The sequence below is a fragment of the Ambystoma mexicanum genome, chromosome 5q (genome assembly GCF_040938575.1).
Source record: "Ambystoma mexicanum isolate Mex_15411 chromosome 5q, UKY_AmexF1_1, whole genome shotgun sequence".
Lineage (NCBI taxonomy): Eukaryota > Metazoa > Chordata > Amphibia > Caudata > Ambystomatidae > Ambystoma > Ambystoma mexicanum.
The window spans coordinates 116433281-116456702 of record NC_090933.1 but is presented as its reverse complement, the minus strand read 5'-3'; the positions used below and the strand labels follow the sequence as shown (position 1 = coordinate 116456702).

The 23422-nt window shown below is 46.7% G+C and overlaps 1 protein-coding gene across 1 annotated transcript in view; it reads right to left on the bottom strand.

Annotated features, from left to right (window-relative positions):
* Positions 1–16211, bottom strand: part of TMEFF1 (transmembrane protein with EGF like and two follistatin like domains 1) — a 577671-nt gene extending 561460 nt beyond the window's left edge. The window contains exon 1 of the mRNA XM_069620632.1: positions 15783–16211. Within this exon, the coding sequence (XP_069476733.1) occupies positions 15783–15918 (136 nt within the window). The 5' untranslated portion in view covers positions 15919–16211. The remainder of the gene's footprint in view (positions 1–15782) is intronic.
* Between the last annotated feature and the right edge of the window lie 7211 nt (positions 16212–23422).

Below are 23422 nucleotides of genomic sequence, written 5' to 3'. Positions count from 1 at the left end.
CACGACATAGTAACATTAGTCACGAAGTAAACTTGCATCCCTGCACGAAGTTACACAGACACACACGTGCACACATGAAGAACATGCATACACAGTCCTGTAGATAGAGGACAGATACATGTACATACTGTCAGAAGCATTTCCTTTTCACTAGCCAAACGCAGAAATGCAAGAAAGCAAAAGTCACACAGAGCAAGCTTGCAATCGCTTTGCTGCAACTAACCATATGGAGCTACAAGGATGTATAAGGAACCTGGAAGAGTCAAATACCACTAACCTCTAAGAAGAATGATACAATATATATATAGAAAAACCATAGCATGACTGTAGTGAATTCACATTAAGCCACAGGCCTCAGAATAAGGGAAGAAGAGATGCAGACTCTGCAGCGCGAAGCACAGTGCCAGTGCTCACAGCTAAGGACAATGGCGGGAGGACATGTTCTGGCTCCTGTGGCAGGGAGCCACCTGCAAAATAACAGAATAAATCCACACTAATTACAGACTGAAAAGCTCAGTTTTGCATCCTCGCCCACATGATTCAGCCAAGCTGAAAAATGGCCATTTACCCGCGGTGGGAAGAGAAGCGGTTCCTACCAAAGACAGGCAACATCTTTACATGTGTTATCCAACAGACATTGCACCCTGCATGCCCTCTCACAGGCTAGGTGGCTATAATGCAAACGCACAATCTTTCTCATTACCTTGAACAGGTGCACTGAGTGCTGTGAACAGAATAGGGTCCCAGGCCTGGGGAGAACCGCTCCAGCCAATCAGAGAGCACGAATCCTGGGGTGGTGTGTGATGGGGCAAGGGCCAATGGCCATACTGCGACAATGCAACAATGTAATAGATAGTCTGTGGGGAAGTCTCAGGCAAACCCACCTGACATGGAAGGAGCAGTTAGACAGCTCATGTAGGGCCATACCTGTAGGTGCTACTACCCAAGCTACCCAATAGAGCTGGCTCTTGGGTTTTTGGGGAAGGGTTCGAGATTGCGACATCATTACTGGATAAAAGCTTGTGACACAGGCTCAGGAGCTGTGATTGCCGGAGATGTTTGTGTTTCCTGTGTGATCCCTGTCTGTTGGGTAAATTAAAGACAGTTCTATTTTGCCCTATGGCTGAGTCCTCCGTCATTGCCAAGGGAGGTTTCGAAGGATCCCGGGTACTCTTCTAAGTGGTGATTTATGATACAAACCCCTGGTCCTCTGGGCTGCTTTACAAAGTGGTAGCAGAGGATGGTCACTGCATTCGATCAGCACGGAGCCGACTCTTCCGACGCAATGCCTGGAGTGCTGTGAGATGACCCACAGACATATGACCAAAGAACATATTCAGTGTGTTTGCATCAAGTGGCTTCCGGGGTAGATATATTGAGTACCACGCAGTGGCATAATAATATCAATTATTAATTCAGTGCTTAGATACCTGCAGGTTTGTAGCGCTATATAAAACTATATATTATTCCCAGCAGTGCACCTGATCACAGACATTCAGCAGTACAGCAGTAAGTGACACTGGCGGCTCTGTCTGATTAAGGGTGGTGTTAGAACAGTAAAAATGTGCATCAATTCCTTCTGGTTTTATTTTGTACAGGGAGTACCCCCCACTATACACCCTTTTTCCATCCCTCCCCCACCATCAAAATCACTTCCCCTTAGCCCCTCGTAAAGGGAGTTGGAAGGGAAGGCCGCCACCTGCATTTTTACCAGGGTCATTCACAAGGTGGCAATATAGAATGTCCTCTCTTCCCATGCCTCCAACCTGTTTTCCTTCAATGTGTAACTATTGTGTCTGCTTGCAGCACGCAGCATAATTCATTTTAATGTCAAATCATCCCCTTCTCTGGGTTTATTCTTGTATTGAACACGCATTCCCCTGGTATAAACTCACCCCAGATGTCTTCTGAGTTCTCTTGCCCTGTCATCAAAAGCTGTCTCTCTTTTCCGCTTCGCCCCCTCATCCTTTCTCATGTGAGTGCCGTCACTTTCCCCCCTCTCACCATCGCATCTCCGATGCTTGCTCATAACTATTTGTCAATTTCTCCTTCTCTGTGTGCCCTTCCTTTGAACAAAACTGCTGCTAGTATTGTGAGAATGTGCCTTTGATTTCTGCCGGTCATATCTGCTGTATGTGCGTTTACTATGAAAACACTTCACATTCTACTGGCCTGCTCTTGTGTCTTCCCTAGCTGTATAATACTACCATAAAAGATATAAATAAAAATCACTATGCTCCCCTGAAGTGGGTCCCCCCGCAAGGTGATCCACCCCCCTTTTCTATGTGTGTATCTGCATTGCCCAAGCATGACCTGGTGCCTAGTGTAAGGAGCACCAGGGTTGTCTGTATACTCCTTTAATGGTAGATTTCTATTATTAACTTCCCTGACACCTTAAATATTCAGAGATTGGGTATAGAGCCACTGCTTGGCGAGCCAATGCCAGTGCCTTCCCATTGGAAAATGCAATGGATCCATGATCGCTACAGGCACCATGGGATGTAGCTCCCAATTTTTGATCATTAGGTTGGCAGTCCATGCGTGGCCATTTGTGTTATGTTTTGTGTCACGGAGAACCATCAATTGTCTAAAAAAACAGGAGGTCATAATACCACATATGGAAATGGGGTGAAGACGTTGCTAACTGGGGTTGGGTATCCGCAACACTACAGGAGCTTCCTAAGTCTCCATCCTGATAGATCTAGATGTCACCGCGTCCCTTGAAAGCCCCGTCATGGAACATTTCTGGGACCAAAGGGAAAATTGTACAAGACGACATTAAATGAGGCCTTCCTCATTTTAGATGTATCCTCTTACAGGAGATATAGGCTATTGAGGAAGTCGACCTATGTTGTTCAATGTCCTTGATACACAAAACCTTTGGTGCATAACAAGTGGTGGATGGTCTTGCTGTTTGTTTAGATACAAATATAAAAGGCAGATTCTGCTTGATATACAGTCCACTTCATTTTATATTGGCAGCGGCATTACCTGTTAAGCCTGTGACAAGTGAGAAGACACCATATTCCTTATTCTGTGCATTTCCCCTTGTCACGATACAGATGATACCAGCTAAATGGGTAGACCTGTTGTAAAGGTTTTGACCTGGTGCACTCAATGGTGCATTTGATGTTGAGTGTTTACTTTAACATAACCAACACATCATTGAAGGCTATTTATTGGAAGTGGACTCTCCTTGTGGGGATCTAACTTTTTGGGGAGCGTAGGCAATAAGGAACATATTGATTGGAAGCATAATCAACTTCTTATAGCTGTACACCAGTGGACGAGTTCAGGAGATCATCCCTTCAGGCTATAGATTATTCCTACATCCGTAGGCCTATGTTTGGAAAGTGTGCCGAAGCAGAGTTAAGTCCTCAGGTTGAAGGCTACTATCAGACATGAACTTCACACATTGATTGTTAAATTCCCCTACTTTTGGGAATGACCTATAATTGCTCTGATGTGATTTCGCATTTGGGTGTCACTATGTGCCTCCTACTGTCTATTTGTAGGTTGGCCCACCGGTACGACGACCCAGAGGATCTTACTATGGAATGTTATACAACCTTGCAACCCCTTTGCCAGCTTTGAATAATGTACTACAGAGTTGGATAGCGAACTGATGCTTTGGATGGTGAAACCCTGGGCTATGGTTACTTTTTATGGTAGATTGTTGGTTTGATGCATATGACATTTCCCTAATAGAAATTGTAGCACTAGCCAATGAGGAGTATTTAAAATCAACCATCCTCCTGAGAGATTGGCAGCTATTTGTAAGAAGATAAAAAATATATACAAACTGGGGGAAATTGAGAAAGAAAACATTTCTGCCCCCTAAGTGCCAATCACTATTGTGAGCTTCTAAAAATTAGGATTTGCTTACTGAGCAAGTGTCCAGTGCAATGTGTGCTTCCTTGTATCTCAAGAAGGTGTGATCAGTCCCAAGTACATCATTTTCCTCCCACACTTGCCAGTTCCCCTCTTGGTATCATTACTTTTGTGGATGATCCAACCTTAATTAACGAGACCCTGGTTCAAATGCGGGGGGGGGGTCCATTGGTCCCACTGTTTTTTGGGACACTGGTTTGATTGAGAACTCAGGCAAAGCACTGGCTTCCAACAGAGCACACAGTAATGTATCATGCTTTGTTTTTAGTCTTTTGGTTAGTTCAGACCCATTTGGTCTCCCTGCTGCCTACCGGGCAAAAGACGGTGGTGCTGGTGGGTATTTATGGTGCAGAGATGTGGCAGATAAGTGGAGACCTTTTTTTAAAAATCGCTTTTAGGAAGGGCTTGGAAATACGTTTTGGCCCCTCCCCAGACTTTGCCCACTGAAGCTCTAAGCTTATGCTAGGTCTGAATGCTGTTATTTATTTATTTATTTTATTTATTTGCATTTGTATAGCACACTTGCAGCCCGGGGGCATCGAGGCGCTGTTACAAGAATTTGTAGGAATTTTGATTCAGAGGTTAGACAGGTGACCAGAGGTCTCTTGATTACACAGATACAAATATAGTAACATACAGATGCAGGATATGCGTTTTACAGTTACAGACGGATAACATTTTCATTTCAAACAAAAAGCTTGGTTTTAATAGCTTTGTGGAATGCTTGATGGCACTCGATCATTCTTACGTGAGGGGGCAGTACGTTCAGTGGGTGGCGGCCTGAGTGGGGAAACTGGAGCCACCGGCACGCACTTTGCATGTTTTAGGCGTGACAATCATGTTGGAGTAGCACTTCCTTAAGGGTCTTGTGGCAGTGTGCTTGGTGATTCTTTAAGTCAGGTAAGTGGGAGGAAGTTCATGGAGACATTTGCGGGTGAGGGCGAGTGTTTTGAAAACAATTCTCTTTGACCGGGAGCCAGTGGGCCTGTCTTCTAACTTCAGAGATGTGGTCTTTTTTAGAGGTACCTGTGGCCGCCCTTAGTGCGTTATTTTGGACTAACTGGAGTTTGCCCAGGTTTTTGTTGGAGGTCCCAACGAGTAGGGCATTGCAGTAGTCCAGCCTCAATCCAATTATTTCCCTGGCAATGGTGAGGCAATACTGGCGTGACAGGAAGGGTCTGGCAGCGTTGAGAACTTTAGAGTAGTAGGCTGAGGAGGAGGCGATGGCATTGACCTGTCTATCCATGGACAGAGCGGAGTCCAGGCAGATGGCAGCTGGAGTCAAAATTGCTCACAGAAGTTTACCAGCTAAAAATTCCTCTCTTTTGGTTAACATACCAATCAAAAAAGCATCCAATGTTTAGTAAGTGCTTTAGATGATGCTAACCTTGGCGATCCACAGGGATCTCCCCTGTGGAAATGTGTCAACGCACCATTTTAAGTGTTTAGTCAAAAAGGCTCTGCTACAGTGAAGTCTTCGATGCAATGGGAATCACTTGGCCATATTCTCCTCACAACATCCCGTCATGGCTTTTTCCTCCATCTAATCTCAGCAAATGTACCTTACTGAGCTTCTGGCTCCCTCAGCAAATGTACCTTACTGAGCTTCTGTCTCCCTCAGCAAATGTACCTTACTGAGCTTCTGGCTCCAAGATATGGGATATTGTTTTTTAGGAATTTAGATCAGGGCTTATAGATGTTTTTATCTGGGGAATGGGGGGGGTAGGTTGCACAGGCTTTGTAAAGGTAACCTAGCGAGCCAAGAACATATTCAGTTTGTTCGCATCAAGCGGCTCTCAGGGAGGGGAAAGGTAGATTTTCCGTACTTCACTAACAAATCAGCTTGAAGTGCGCGGGGAGCTTCTTCTGTTTAGGCGATTGAACCCAAGCTTGTATTGCAATTACTCCATATTTTTAGCATTAATTTACAGAATTTCAACCATGGAATTGCAACCTTTTCCTGTGCTAAATATCTCCTCTCTTTCAACCTTGCATCAAAGATGTTTTTGGTTGTATGCAAACCTAGGAACAAACTATTAGACTAATTGAATTGGAATTGTGCAATATCCATCCTTGGAAGTGGTGGAGAGCCTGACTCAGTGAATGGGGCTGATTCCTTTGCATCTGACAGATCATTATGGTGTACATTGAAATAATACTAGCAATAATAACTATATTATTATCATCATCACTAGCTTCACTATAATCATACAATAACAATAATGATTCTTGTTATTTTTTATTATCATTACTACTAATACACATATTATAATATGATGATAAAACATATTATTTGTATTATTATCATCACCACTATCATCACTGTAATGATACAATAATAATTATAATAATTATATAATTATTATTATTATGATATCATAAAAAATAATTATTATTAGTAGTAGTAGCAGTATTGCTAATAGCTCATTATAATATGATAATACACATTGTCATTATTTGCATTATTATTATCTTCATCATCATCACATGAAGAAGAACAAGCAATGGCATTTTTAGTTTGGCCTAAACCCAGTTAGTCCTTAAGAGCTGAATGTGCAGGGGATGCAGCGACCCGCCCACTCTCAGAAGGATGCCAGGTTAAACCCACTTGCCAGAATGCCAGCCTGTGGCTTGCCGAATCCACACGAATGTCTGCAGTGGGTACCCGAATCCCAAAATGAATGGCACCCCTGGAATTGGCTAGAGTGTGTGTGGTGAGAAGAAGCGGTGAGGCATGTGTGTTTCTATGCCACACTTCCCCGGCCTGATGTTTACGTCTGGCGATCCACTGTTTCCCTGCTTATGCCGTGGTATGTCGCAGGCTGTGTGTTCCCTCCTTCCACTCTCTGCCAGGAGAGCGGTCATTTCAGCCGCTGCTTTCAGGACTTCCGCTGCTCTAACTTCCGGATCCTCGCCACACCAAGACAGTCTTAAAAAAGCATGATTGTCACCGTGAGCTATAATGCATGCAGGGTGACGCAACCGACTCTCCCGACCCACACTTTTCACAGCTGCCAAGCGGTCCCAAGTCATGCTTTCTGCTACTCTAGCTTTTAGCAAACAGAATCTCCCAGAATGCAATGTTGTTTTCTGAACAACCGAGCCTGGCTGAAGGCCTGACACGAGGCATGTGGCTTCTCAGCAGCTATGTTTTCTCACTCACCTCACTTTGTACATTTCAATCAATCAAACTTAGCTTCAGGGACGTAATTTCACAGAAATGCCAGGGGTAGCGATAGTGACATCACATGACCCTTGACCTCGGATGACATCACAGGAAGTGATGTAATTTGACCCCACACCGAAGTGATATCACAGGAAGTGATGGGACATGACCTTTCACCCCTTGACACAACAGGAAGTGGCATCACATAGAATTGTTCTTAAGTACACTACCAACAATATGGTTATGATATCACTATAATTTGATATACATTTCATACAAGAATGGATTGCCATATGTATCATTAAGATCAGTGTGTACACCCCCATATTACCAAATTACTGTGGATGCAAGCAGATTCATGGCCAAATGATAATGATGTGTTATTATATAGCACTGACGCTGAAGCGCTTTATATAGAACAAATATACATACAATATCACCCAACCTGTGTTGTTACTCGTAGGAGAAAAATGGGCTCTAGGCTAGAACACTCCTGTGCTGAGCTCAGTATTAGGTCTGATGGTCTCCTGTTGGTCTGTGCAAGGTCATAGGTGGGGAAAGGTGAAACCAACACCTTTTGTAACGTAGTTTTCGAAATTCCTGGTTACCTCGCAGCAAGTTAGTTTCATTCAATCTTTTGACTACAAAGATTTACACGCTGAATGCAGTGTGTGGAGGTGTGTTTCTTTAATATTCATAAAGTAGACACATGGTCTAAAAAATTGTCAGGAGACACGTGTTTCGAACCCGAAGGTTCCTTCTCAAGGCAGTTAGTTATGTAGAAAGTGGAGTATGGAGTGAAGTTTTGATCATGGAGGCCTTGTGGCCGGAGGTTCAAATGTTGATCTCATGGGTTTTCCAGGCTGTTGCCAGACGTTTGCCACTAGTGCTGCAACCGAGTGTTGGTACTCATTTATCAATGTCAGAAGGATGAAAGGCTAAGTTGAGGTGTTAAGGGACTAACTAAATCAGTGACTCGCCCCCTGAAGTGTGCCTGAAATGTACTTTTAATAAAAAGCAATTATTGTATAGAATTCCAGAAAGACAAATTATTTGTTATTCCTATTCACTCTTATTTAGGGTTCCTGCTGAAAGTGTTAGACTTGTGGAACCCCTGTTATTTTTTTAAGAGGCCTGAACAAGAAAGCCAGCCACTCCAGAAGCAAAGAGCCACAAGGCGCTGGCCACAGCCCAGGAGCTTGCATTAAAAAGAACAACAAAAAAAGTTTCATTTATTTGCTTTTTTTTTTGAGGGGTAGCAAGGGAGACCACAGGGGTAACGGGAGAGACCACAGGGGTAGCAGTTGCGACCTCTGGCAACCCGTAAATGTCGTCACTGCTTAGCTTTACATCAGCACTGGCCTTGAGAACATACACAATCTTAACACATGGCTTCGCATACACTGTAAAAACGTCTTATAACAAGAGAATTTTAAAATAGATTCAATAAGATACTTAGCAGTTTGAATTGATCCATTCTCAGTGCAACTTACATTGCTATCTATACATTTATATATCAGTCAACCCAAACCAACAGTTGAATCTCATTAATTAGTTATAAACGCAACGCAATTTAATAAAGAGATAAAAAAGAAAATGGAAACTAAATCTAGGGAGAGTATTCTGGCGCCCTATCAACTAAAACAAAGTTCACATTGACGTGTTAATGCTTTGTAGGCAATTTAGCTGTGACCTTGGACGCCTGCACACAGCTTTCTTCTATGCAGCCATGCCCGGAGGACAAAGAACACAGGACACAGAATCAGGACTAACAGTGCCTTTCCACAATCCCAAAGCAGTCACCGTAGAACGGATCCCTTCCCTCTTCAGCAAAGGTTTCAGATACCGTATTCTCTCAGATTTCAATGATTGGCACCCAAATAAAAAATGAATAGTACGTTCCTCTTCTAAATGACATAAAGGGCGTAGGCCATCCCCGCCAGGTTTCCAGGATCTAGTAAAAGTGGCGATCGGTAGGTTTCCTGGCCTGAAACCGACAAATAGGACTCCCGCATACGGACCTCACTTTGAAACACAACTAACTTGGTGTATGAGCGCCTTACAAATGCACAGTAAATAAATAAATAAAAGAAACCCGCGTGTCCGAAATCCACCTTGCAGGCCACATCATCAGGACCTGGTTTGAACACATCAGCAGCTTACACCCGACATATCCTAACCAGACAGATTGATGTTCCCTTTATTCTACGCTTAGTACCCACACCGATACTGTGGGGGTCTTCCCAGAGTACTTTTTTTATTCAAGCAATACAATACTTGTTTAACGTGAGCTACCCAAGGTATACGTTTGCCCCCCACCACCCCCCCCCCCCGCTGTGTCCAAGACCTGTTTCCTAGCATCATTGTAGCTCCCAAGATCTTTAGTGATCCACAGCCTTATCCGGTAGAATCCAGGATCCAGGGCGACCTGTTCTCCAATCGGATGCAATAAGCCACAGGAAAGAAAGAAGTGCCGTCATGTTCTCTACTGATACAAGCAGAAGCTGCTGTATAACTTTGGGGGTTTGGGGTCACTTAATTAGAAATTAAATACGCCTCTCTTCTTTTCTAACTCAGCTGAATCCTATTCTAAAACAAGATCACCCTACTTCCTAACCACACGATGTAGTGATGCAAATCTACTCCACGTTCCCTTTTTAGTTACAGGTTTCACACACGGAAAGAGGTTAAAAGAGGATCCATGCCGTATGTAATACTGTCAGCTAGTCCTGGCATACCAGACAACAACACATTGCATTCTGGGACTTATAGTTTTGTGTTTTCCATAAGAAGGATAGATCTACAAGCCTCCACATGCACAGGTCTGTAGCTGAAAGGAAATGACGCGCTCAAGGTGTCACACATTGCGTCAGTCTATTTGACGCCTAGGCATCCTCGTGTGTCAATAATTTCTCCCAAAAATAACAAGAACCCACCAATACCCACTTGCTGCTTATTTTTAGAGTCATAACAAGAGTGGTATGGACTCTCAATTAGTCTGATACCTGCACCTGGGCCATAGCAGCAGAGAGAGGACCAGGCCCAGCAGCATGCTAACAAGCAATGCCATACACGCAGACCTAAAGGCACGAGGAGTACCGGCCACTTTTACTCCCTACACACAAGCAAAATACCCCCAACATTTAAAATATGGAGTGAAAATACTGCCAATAAACAATGAACAAGGGAAGCAACGACGCGCATGTTGCCACCTGCTTCCGCTCCCACAACTCCAAAGAGAGGGGGGGAAGTGGCGCCAGCGCAGCAGCGACGCAGGAAGGACCTCAAGCCTGATCTTGAGCAACTTCTAGTTAAAAAGGCATCTTTTTATTAGCATAAACCACTACATGCAAAGAAGTCTGATTTAAAATTAAAGTACATTTTTATTTTCCAAAAAAATCAAAATAAAAAACTTATTGGGAATACCTGTTTTACTCCCTAAAAATTCATTTTCCTCCCATCTTCAAAAAACAGGGAGTAAAATAATCCCACTTCAAAATTCAACATGGAGCTCAACATTATTTGATGGAACATAGAAGGGGGGCACAAGAGGCTCGGGATGTTGGCCTTCATGGGTACCAACTTTTGATTTTTGCTCGGAAGGCAGAACCGACTTTTGGTGTTCACTACCGGGCAGAAATGACCACGCTGGGCTGAGCGAGGGAGCGCACCCAGCCCGAGATCAAAGAACACACTTTACAGCACAGTCAGTTGCAGAAATTGGAAACAGGTCAAAGAATGTACCAGCAGCTCTAAACCAATACAATCCCAGCAGCAGTTGCCTGAACTGCAGCGCGGCGATGCCCAAGGGCTGCTTGGAGTGCTATACAAATGTACAAAATAAATACATAAAACAAAACTGCTCAGCTGCCTCTGCAGCGTTCTGCTTTAGACACTCTTCTTCTCCCAGGGCAGCACACAGTGTTGGCCGGACCCCTTCAAACCCCCTAAATTAAGGCTGATGTGATACATTGGTAAGGCAGCCTTCCCGCTCTGAAGTGAGCAGCCCTTGCTAATTTTGCAAGAGGCATGCGAACAGTTCACTGAGCCTCAGCCTCAGCCCAACAACAGAGGATCCAGAACCCCTGCCTCGCCCAGCGACTGTGAAGAGCATCGCACTCAATACAGATATTTTGGGTTTTGTTTTTGGTTACAGAACCTCTATGGCGGCAAAATGACGCTCTTGCCCCTGTTGTTGAAAGGGAACATGAAACTGGCTTATCATTCTGATTGCAGTGAGGATGGAGAGGGCAAGGGGGCGGGCCTTTAGGGAGTACTCCTGCTTACTGTGTGACCATAGATTCTGGATCCCCACATTTCTTTGGTTCCTGGGCCCCAAAGTTCCTCACGGTGGCCCTGTGCAACACTGTCCAGAGTCAGCAAGGAAGCAAGGGAGGGAAAGTGGGTGCGAGCTGCTGCGGGGCGCGAGGGGAGTGCTCCGTGCTGTCTGCGTCCACTTGACGAATGCCTTTGCTTCTTGCTCAACTGCTGCCCAGTGCTGCCCAGGTGGGAATCGGATCCCACAGAGATGCCTCTTGGTGTAACCCAACGGCGTACAGTCCGCGAGCCTCGGGGTGGGTTCACAGGTTGCTCCGCCTTCCTGTCAGCTCACTGCCAATGAACTGTGCACAGGGGCCATTGAAGTGATGGAGAGGAGATAGAAACAGGACAGAAATACTTGACAAATGCATGCTGGTATCGGCTGAAAGGGGTCTATGTGAAAATGCCCCAAAAAATTCAAGGCCGAAAATATCGATTTTTTTACCCCCTTTTATCACATATATATGCTGGGGAGAACCCCCGCAGACCCTCCACATATCCACATACCCCTCCACCTTTTTTTATTAACTTAACCCAACCCAGTGGTAGAAGTTTACGGAAAAAAAAAAAAAGCAGTGGAGCTGTGACTCTGGCGGGGGACAGAGTAGGCAGGACGGGAGCAACATTCAACACTTTTTTCATTGGTTGCATCCATGCTGGTTGGCAGCCAATCAAGTTGAAACAGATTTCATTTTATCCGTAACTGCTATTGGATGGTGAAGTAGAGCAGTGTGATTTAACTTCACAAAGAATTGTTCTGGAATGGTTAAAATGGTTACAAAAAGTAGTGGAACTGTTAACAGTAAAAAATAAAAGTAGTGGAACGCCACTCCTGGCCGTTCCTGCTCACTTCCACCAATGACTGCCCCACATATATAAATGGTGAAATAGGGCTCTCGAAATTCGGTATTTTTGGCTTCTCTTGGATGGGCCGAGGTATTTTGGTATGATCCCGGCTAAAAGAAATGATCCAACAAGGATTTGAAGCACCAGACGTGGCCGTTTGGTGTCAGGCAATCGGGGGCTTGAGCAATTACGGCTGGCCTAGATGTTCATGAGACAATGCGCAGTGGCTCTGTGTCTAGACTTCGGGACACAACCCATGCCTAGAAGTTGCTGCCCTGGAGGAGAAGGGTCAAGGCTGTGCAGTTCTCTTATTATTTGACCCCAGTGAAAGCAAAAACTCCTTGACCTGCGGCATCATCCACCAACAGTGAGGGTCTGCTTGATGGCCGGGACACCAGAATTTCCGTCAAGCCAAGTGCAGAGAGCTCATACACACCTGCTGTGGAGATGAAGTAGTTGGCCATGTCTGTTTGGGTCTGGCTAAGAGAAAGAGGTATCACTCTTAGCGAGCCATAGCATCTCCATCTTAAGGACAATCTGCTGTCACTCAGCAGCTTGGGGAAGTGTAGAGTGATTCTGATTGGCCCATTTGAGCTTCATGGTCCACAGACTTATTGGTTTCACTATAACAGATCCGTACATATAGACTTTCTCAATGTTTTTTATTTTCTTTACACTCTAGCACTTGGGGCTGCATGCATGTATGTGTGGGAATGTTAAAGTGCCAGCCTGGCTTTACTTTACACAATTTATAATGCGCTCGCATGGACCCATGGATTTAAGGGCGCAGGACAGACAACAAGTAACATAAAAGAAGACACCTCGTCAACTACACAGAGGTAAGGCACGTGGGGCTAAGAGGTTAGCCTATTCAAACAGTAAGGTCTTCAATTTCTTTTTGAAGACATCTGTGGAAATGGTACCTCTTGGTTCCAGCGGTAGGTCATTCCAGGCCTTGGGGGGCACCAGCGTAAAAAGGCTCCCTTTGAGGCCTTCTCAGTCCTGCAACTCGGGATCATCAACAGATCCTAATTACTGGACCTCAGAATTCTTGCATTACTTTTACTCGATAGTAGAACTTGGAGATATAAAGGCATCTTACCTTCTCTACACTTTTGTGTAATGACCAACAAGCTGGGAAGCAACAGAGCGCTGTGCAAAGTAGACACACCCAGGGGTTTACAAGTAGGGCGGGCGGTTAAGAGAGGAGTTGGGATGGTTGGCGAAGCAGAGGAGGGAGGAACTATTGCAGGGGTGGGGGGCAGGGTGGAGTTTTACTTTTCCAGTTATAAATACAGGACCGGAATTCCAAGAAAAACTGGGCTGGACTGTGTGAGCTGCTCACACCTGAATTTGGGCAACTTGAGATTTCTGGCTTTTTGGTCCATCACTGAAGCAGTCTGAACATGTTGTTTGCTGCTTACATGTTTCCAAACCGTGCTGCTTTTGTGGTAGGTGTCAGTTTTCTTAGATTTCTGCCCATGCTGCTGGTAAAAGAAACCCTCCTAGTAGCCTGCTTCTTCTGAACGATGCCAGAGGCTCTGTAACTGGTGAACATCCCCCCCTGTAAGATACCATTCATGCAACCCTTATCACAGGAGGAATACTCATTGGGCCTCATTACGACCCAGGCGGATTTCGCGGTGCTAAATGCACCGCGAAGCACGGCGGAAAGCCGTCGATAGCGCCATGGGGGTTGGCGGATTTACCGCCCCATTCCGACCTTGGCGGAGCGGTAAATCCCCAATCCCCATTCTGCCCTTCCCCATTCCCATTCTTGCCCCATAGGGTATAATGGGAGTGGGGAAGGAGTTAATTACGCCACCGTAGAATACGGTGGCGTAATTAACGACAAGGTCCCTTACCGCCATGGATTTCTCCGCCTGCAAAAAGCAGGCGGAAAAATCTCCATGGCGGTAAGGAATCTCGTAATCTGGCGGAGAGGTACGCCATGCATTACGCTGGCGTAATACCCTCTCCGCCAGGGTCGTAATGAGGCCCATTGTGTCTCCCACTCACTCAAGAAGGTACTCAAATTCTTCCAGCAGAATTGAGTAACTCAGACCTCAGACGATTGATGGGCTTGATGGGGGCTGGTGTGTGTTCTTGCACAAACCGCACCCAGTGCATTGGAATTGCGGCCTCCCCATCAGCCTGAACGTACAGCCAGTGATTCTGGGCACCACCTTCCCAGCTCTTTTTTCTAGAGGAGGCATCTGATTTCATTGCTTCCAGGTGGCAGCTCCCAAGTGAAGGAGCAAAACAGCAACATCCACCCATTGGATGCGCAGCTGTGCATGCAGCGTGACGCAGCAGCGTCATAGGTAGGTAGTGCACACCAAAAGAAAGAAAGGCACCCTAGGATTGTGTCCATGAGAGGGGTGTGTCACAATGTGGCATCATACCTGGTTGACCACGAGGCATAGTTATTAGTACTGGTGGTTTTTGTGTGTTGTATCTATAATGCAGCCTGCTAGTTATAGCTAAGGTCTCAAATTGAGCCATCTGGCCTACAAGTTCCAGATGAAACTGTGCTTACAATGATTTGGTGCAGAACAAAAGCATTGTAACATAACATAAAATGCAAGCCTATGACGGGGTGCATGGTCCAAGCATGCACAGGCATATGCTTGCTTGTCTTGTTTGGCCGCAGCCTGGCTACTGGCAATGATTCCCATACCGCCTCATCTATGTCCCCCAATATTAAAGATTCTTCTTCACACCTCCACTCATTCAGTCAAAGTTTGCGAAATGAAGGTGTGGCGGGCGGTGTTATTCTGCACCTCTTGAGCCCTGGCCCAAAAGCTGAACTCATCCCTGGGAGGGGAACCTGATGAAATTGACACAGAAGTCTAAACAGAAACACATCATTCAGTTTCGGCCCGGCACATCTGTGCAGCCCACGCTCACATTGACTCCCACGTTATTTATACTTGCCCACACGATATCACCTCAGTGGTTCTCAATTAACAACAAAAAACTAACCCTTAAAGAAAGAGAAGCAGGACTACATAATTATCTTGGAGGTGCAGTCCATACACCCATTAAAAAAAAATCATGCTTCACGTGTTCTCACGAATGCTGAGGCGTTTCTTGAGAGTCAGTGCCCTTGTGAGATTCGCGGATCTCGTGGCACTGTGATGGGTGCGCGCATGCTGGAGGCACCCCGGCTGCCGGGCCACGTCCTTTGGGAAAACTCTATACCTACTTAAAACAGCCCAAACACGCGTGCACTCAGCGCCATAGACACACCAAGAACGAGCCCGGGCGCGAACAATGAAAGCCATATACACAGTGCTCCTGGAACACGCCGAGTTTTGGGAATTAGATCTTCTTTGGCGGGCATGGCAATAGGCGCAGGTGGCTGCACACACCGGGGAGATTGACAGCTGAATAGATAGGAACAGGTGGGTCGAAAATTAGCACATAGACTCGCATGTATGACAGAGGGATGGATAATGACGGGGTGGCATGGCGAATAGACAGTAGGGCGAATGCATGAACAAACGGTCAGGCTCGGCCACACAGATGTGTGTGTGCCCCCATGGGATGGCCGTACCTGAACAGTTGGTGCCCTTCCCTTTGCCGCCCTGGCACTCGCTGTTGGGTGGCGGGTTGGACGCCTGGCTGGCGGGCACGCAGGACACTGCCAGCACCAGGAGCACCCAGGTGGGGCGCAGCGGTGCTTCCGCCATGGTGGACGGAGAGCTGTAGGGGAGGGGTGTGGGGGGTCCAGGGGCGTCAGATGGAGCACGGGGCGCCGCCGCCTTCCTCGTCCTGCACCGGGTGACCCGCCAGCATCCCCGGCCTCGCCCGCTGCCCGCTGCTAGTCGCCGGCCCCGTGCCCTGCTCTCCCCTCAGCGCCCGGCACCTTTCCAGGGCATGCCGAGCTCTCCGGCGCGGAGTCCTCTTTTTTTCCCCCTCACCGGGGTGGGTAAGGATGCTGTGGCCTGGCTCCACTAGAGACTGTCACAGCGAGAGGGGAAATGAGCAGCTCCAGCAACAACAAAGGGAGCCGGGGGAGGAGTGGAGCGGGAGGAGGAGGGCGAGGAGGGGTGGGTAAGGAGGGGGAGAGGAGGAGGAGGAGGCGGCGGCGAAGGAGGCGTGTGTGTGTGGTGGAGACACTCGAGTAAGAGTAAGGGGTGCTGAGGGGGCGGGGGTCCTGCTCGGAGAGAGAACCATCATACGGTGAACGCCCCCTCCCTAGCCCCTTTCTTCCCCCTTTCCCCTGCGCCCATAGGAGCCTCGGGGAGGCTCCCTCGGCCTCGCCCCTCCCCGTTGGACCTGATATGAGCAGAAGGACACGTGCGGGTGTGTCTCCCCGGGTCAGTAGGGGGGGGTCTCCCCGTCCGTTCGTTTGTATGGCTGCGTCGCTCGTGGTTGTGTGGGTGCCTCTACCGCCGCTGCGTGTGTGACACGCGTCCCATGGCAGAGCAGAGGACCACGCTCGCGCAGGCCACATGGCCGGCCTCAGTGGTCAGCATCCTAGAGATGCGCAGCGCACACACGGCTAAACCCACCCGGGCGCAAGCGCAACTGCGCGCATGGGAAGTTAGTCTTTGTGTGCTCCTAGTCTGGTGCCTGTTCATCTTTAGAAAACGAATGGAATGGGGGTTGAAAAAGAAAGAGAAATGGGAAAGAGGGCACTGATAGCTACGACGCACTCTGCTCCGTTTAAAAAAAATATATATATATAAAGGGCAACTGGGCACTTCATGCTATTCTCCCTTCCCTGTCCCCTCTTTCAAGCACCCCCCCCTCTCCGCAGCTCTTGCTCTTCCTCTCCCACTGTCTCCATCTCTTTTTCCCACCTCTGCATCCCGTCTTTGCTCCCCCATCTTCTCCCCTTCCCCCGCCCTCTTTCTTTTCTCCTTCTTACTCACTCTGCCCATTGACCATTTCTAATTCGCGCAGATCGCATGCCTCGTTGCGAAAACTGAAATGATGAAAACCCCATGCCCCCTTTTTCGAATGTCAAATTAAATGACCATCCCACACACACAACATGAATTGCATTCAGTGACGCATCACCTAAATAACACCGCCTCCTTTCTCAGAACATCTGTTTTCTACACCCACGGTGCAAATCAAAGTAGAACCTGACAGGAAATTATTTAAAGTCACGTTATTTTTAATCTGACTACAAACTACATTCGTTTCGCTTTCCGTCGGGTTCCCAGGTTGTCTGTTGCCGCCCGTTGGTAGCGCTCGCGCACACATTTGCCGGCGCATAAATCAGCGCAGGGCCCAAGCACGTGACAGGAGCGAACACCCACTTTGAAGTCAGCGGCGGCCGCTGGACACTCCACGCTGTCAATGAGCGGCTTATCAATAACGCTGTTCGATACATGTGCCCCATTTCTTCATTTCCGCGTAATATCAGTGCCACCTGTGCACCATGGCCAATGAGCATGAAATTCAGCCTTTTCTGTTGAGCCGCAGTGGATAAAGACGGAAAGTTGCGTGCATATTTGCAGCCATCTGCTCCCCGCGCATTGTTTACCATTGTCTGGAAAAGAAAGGCTGACATGCAGTGTGGGCCAGGGACCAGAAACAGCTGGCGAGAACACCCCCCTCGAGTCTGTACTCCTCACCCACCCCCCAGAGCTCACATTGTCTTCCACCAATATGAGAAACTTCGTAGCTAGCAATTGTTCTCCGAGGAGGGCGGTGGACAGTGGTATAGCTAGGACCCACGTGCAGTACTTAATGCAGTCTGCTATCACACTAAATCCAAAAAAAGGGATGGGTGGAAGGTTTTGAATTAATCTGAAACACTGGCATTGGTCTGGACAACCTTAAACCCACACCACGGTTTTTTAGCCAGTCTGCGTCATTGCAAAAGGGGTCCAGCCATTTGTAAATCAGTCAGGCACTGCCACCAATGGGAGCAGCCCTACCTGAACTGCTAGGCAGGTCCCCTCTGCACAGAAACACAAGCAACCCCAGACATGTATCAGCCTTGTATGGCGCAGATGGGCTAAAAAAACGGCTGCGTGGAAGGTTGCCCAGAGCGATGCCAGTGGTTAAGATTCATTCTAAACCTTCCACCCATCACTTTTGTGGAATCTACCACACGTAGGCACCTGGCTTTCACCCTACATACACTATTACAAGTCACAGGCCTAGCTAGGCTACTCTTTAACAAGCTGTATTTTTCATCATGCACCCCTCACACATGCTCCTTAAGCCTCCAACACAGATCCTATTGATGCGTGTGGTCACACACACGCGCACACACTCACACGTTTTGCCTTAGGCACTAATTCAATTGATGCACGTGGTCACACACACTTTTAGCCTTGTGCACAGATACTATTGATGCATGTGGTCACACAGAGGCGCAAGCGTGCGCGCACTCACACACACACGCTCAGTTCTGTGCACAGATTCTATGTATGCATGTGGTCACACTTTTTACCCCGTGCACAGATTCTATTGATGCATGTGGTCACACACACACTTTTAGCCCATGCAGAGATCCTATTGATGCATGTGGTCACACACACAATTTTAGCCCCGTGAACAGATCCTATTGATGCATGTAGTCACGCACACACTTTTATCCCCGTGCAGAGATCCTATTGATGCATGTAACCAAAAAGACACACAGGGCCTCATTACGACCCTGGCGTTAAGGGTTTAACGGCGCCGTAAAAGGTGTTGGCGCCGTTAAACCCTTAACGCCTGATTACGAGGTCCCTTTGCGGGACCGACCTTAACGGCTGGTTTTACCAGTCGTTAAAGTAGGGTGCCGCAAAGGGGCCTTGGTGCTAAGTACGGTGCCGCAATTTGCGGCACCGTACTTAGCGCCTTCCCCATTCCCATTGAGCCCTATGGGGCAAAAATGGGAATGGGGAAGGGCCCATGGTGAATGGGGAATTACCGCCCCGCCAACCTTGGAATGGGGTGGTAATTCCGCCCTTCACCATGGCGGACCCCGGCATGGACCATGGTGCTAATAGCACCATGGTTTAGCGCCGGGGTCGTAATGAGGCCCACACACTTTTAGCCCATGCAGAGATCCTATTGATGCATGTGGTCACACACACAATTTTAGCCCCGTGAACAGATCCTATTGATGCATGTGGTCATGTACACACTTTTAACCCCGTGCAAAGATCCTATTGATGCATGTCACCACAAAGACACACGGGCCCTCATTACGACCCTGGCGTTAAGGGGTTAACGGCGCCGTAAAAGGTGTCGGCGCCGTTAAACCCTTAACGCCTTACTACGAGGTCCTTTTGCGGGACCCGACCTTAACGGTTGGTCTAGACCAGCCGTTAAAGTAGGGGCCTGAAAAGAGACTTCCGAGGTAAGTACGGTACCGCAATTTGCGGTACCGTACTTACCGCCTTCCCCATTCCCATTATGCCCTATGGGGCAAAAATGGGAATGGGGAAGGGCCATGGTGGCATGGGGAATTACCGCCCCGCCAACCTCGGAAAGGGGTGGTAATTCCCCATTCCGCCATGGCGGATTCAGGCATCGACCATGGTGCTAAAAGCACCATGGTTTTCTGCCGGAGTCCTAACGAGGGCCACATACTTTTAGCCCTGTGCGGAGATCCTATTGATGCATGTGATCACGCATGCGCACATTTTGCCCTGTGCACACAGCCTAATAAAACATGTTGTCAGAACGGTGAAATGATGAAGGAGTATACTGTATGTACTCGCTTTCTGCCAAACGCTAGACGGAGTGCAGTGACCTAGAAAAGATATGCATCTACTGCAGCTACTGACTTTCCATCAAACACTAGGACGAGCACACTGGACTAGAACACATATTCACACATAGCATGGTTCCTGACGGGGTATTTTTTAGTGTCTTGTGAGCCTGTTCTGGTAGATAGGGGCTGGCTAGATATCTGCATGTCTGGGGGCGCCAGTGCTTTAAGTGGGGTAAGTAATTCAGGAGGGCCCTCATTTGGGGGCGTGGCTCTGCGTGGCCTGAACATTACCATAGCAAGGTACGCAAATATATAAACGTATGTAAGCATTTATATATTTGTGTGCGTACCTTACTATGGCTTGTGTACTTTTCAAGCCATCTTTTATAAACATAGAAATACATCACATATTTCTATGTTTATAAACGATGGCTTGAAAAATACACAATTCAAGCCGTCTTTTATAAAGCTTTGCCGGCGGACAAAGCCTGAGGCATCTTTTCCGACAAAGCTTTATTAAAAGATGGCTTGTACTTTCCAAGTCATCTTTATAAACATAGAAATATGTAAAGATGGCTTGAAAATTACATAATCAGTGAACCTGGGGGCTCCGTGAGGCCCCAGGTTTGCCGAGGGTCAAAGACGTCTCGTTGACCTGGGAAGGGTGTGGGGTAACAAAGGGACTGTTGCTTCCTCTCGTAACCCTGAGGGGTCACAAGGGGAAGTTGCAGTGACTGAGAAGTAACAGGCAGCCACAGCTTTTCTGAATTTGAGAGACGCTGTGGCTGGCTGGCCCTTCTGGCAGTCAGTTTGCCTGATTTAGAAAGGGCGGGCGCATCTCCTGTCGCTGCTGTGGCCGGGGCAGGATAATGTGTCCCGCCTTGGCAGGGTGGGACTGGGGGCCCCGGCCCAACCCTACTTTTTGGAGACTGTCGGTACTCAGCCCCGGCTGGCCCTGGCCCACTTCAAGCACTGGGGGGGCGTAGACATTATCACTGAGTATCTGATGATGAACCAGTGCCTGCAATCTTTGCTTTGTCTAAATTATGAAATGCTTCCAGTCCAGGTGCAAAACATAACCTTTTCATAAAAATAAAGTTTAATTTTTCCTACTATTAATGCTTAATGTGTGAAACTCTTTCTATGTGTCTCCTTTTTATGTCTTTAAGCATTCTTTCTTACTTAGGCTCCCCCCACTTTGTGAAGTGACTTCCCTCCTGAAACAGGAAATGACATCACACGAGGAGAGGAAGTTCAGTCTGCAGATCCATAACAGCAGTCACAATGTAGAATAAAGAGATGCATTTATTTTACTCCCCACCAATAATTTTACATATCTATTCATCATGCAACATCTGTAGCGATACGTCTAACAGGCTATATGTGATTTTACCGACAGGCATTATAGAGTGGTACATTTAATCATGGTCAAAACACAGAAAAACACTGATTTTGTTTGTTTTTAATTTGGGGGGGTCCCCCGCAAGACCCCTATGTTTTCACCCCATCCCGAGCCATTTTAACCCCTACCTCACTACCCTTTATATATTTATTTAATGTTTTCAGTGTTTTTCAGTGTTATAGTCTGCAGTGAAATGTACCACTCTGTAATGTTTTCGATAAATTGACTGGGTACCCTTCTAATACTAGTACTAGCAGTACACGTGGTACTAGTGATACTGCCACTAATTGTGCTCGTAACAGTATAACAGTTGTATATGAAGTAGTAGTAGTACTACGACTACTGGCAGTATTACTCATAAGACTATTTCTACTACAAGTACTGCAACTACGACAATGAGTATTATTATTACTGTAGTAGTGCTACAAGTGCTAATATCAACACTACTAAAAGTTCAATCCATCCCAAATTGAAAACTGGTCTCTACAGCTAAAATCAAAAGCCACCTCGCTTGCTTGACAAGGCCTTAGTATACACATGAAGTATTGTACATTTTCAATCAAGCCTGCCATAGCCTTCTACAGGCAAAAAGTGACTGCCATATTAGCTTACGGTGGAGAAACCACGCTAAACATCGACCAGACAATTTGGGACAAAACAGAGGCCCGTTTCTGGAGGAAAGTCTTAGCCCTTCCGCAATCCACCCCAATATCACGGATACGATATGAGCTTGGTCTACAATCTCTACCCTCAATTATAACGTGGAAAAAAATCGATCTCTATAGAAAATTGAACAGTGCAGACATTATCCTTGCCCTGGACATACTGAGAACAAAAGACCTCAAGATTAACAATGCCATCCTAACAAAATGGAAAGAATCTGTCAACAAGATCCGAAAGGAAAAATACATCCCCATGGACATGTTAAGCAACAGACCACAGAAAGCAAAAATCATCTAGCCAGGCTTGACTGGATTGAGACACAACATCTGAAAAACCAGTACAAACTAAATTTAACATGCAAGGGCGAATCAAGATCCCTAAACCAACTCCCGCACTATCTGAATCTGTTTCCGGACCGGCAAATCCGTGATACCTTTTTGAGACTTAGACTGAATCTTCTCCCTACTCGAGAGATCACAGGAAAAAGAAGTCAGAACAAGGACTCCAATCAATCATTCAGATTCTGTAAAAATGCAGAGACAATTGAAACCATCTACCATGTTCTTATGGAATGCCAATCTCTGAATGAAAAAAGGTTTGCTTTTAGCGGAAAATATTCCAGTGCCGCTACTGAACTAGAAGTCTCAGAACAATGGTCACAAATATTGACAGGCAATAACAGAAGAATGGTAACCACCATCGTCTGCTTTTGGAAGGACATTTCTGACGACGGTCATTGCCACACACACTGATGAGGAAGAAATGGCACAAATATACTTGGCTCATTTATTTTAGAAATTGATTAACACATTGTTATAAATGTAAGGTTTAAGATTTAAACCATATACATTTTAATAAAATAAAAATTAACAGTAGTCGAGGTATGTTGGTAGCTGTAGTATTAATAATAGTACTGGTAGTACCTCTGCTGCTGCTACTACTGCTTCCACTATAGTAGTAGTTCTAGTTCTACTGGTGATCCTACTATTATGATTAGTAGATGTGTGTGTAGAGGTACTAACAGTAACAGTTGAAGTAGTACTGGTAGTGCAAGAGATACTACTAGCCGTATTTCAACTACCTCTTATATTCTTTGGGAAGATGTCCCTGGGGGCAGCAGAAGCAGCCACACACCTGCATTCCATTTGCAGTGGGTGCATGAGCAGCACAGCCTGCAACCCTGAAACTCCCACACAAAGATCCAACAAGCTGCTGTAGCATGAAAGGTGCCGCAGGGAACCCAAGGATGCCATGCGTTGGTGGCGCCAGAGGACCTGCAGTGCAATAGCCACTGCCAGTATCAGGTAGAGGGTAGACATAAAATGTGTGTGTATGTGTGTGTGTGTGTGTGTCTCCTCTCAGCAGCCCCCCTGTCCTATGCTGCTGTGGCTCCAGCAGCAGTTTATACTGTCCCGATACAATAGCACCTATTTTGTGGCCGGACTACAGAGAGGAGGAT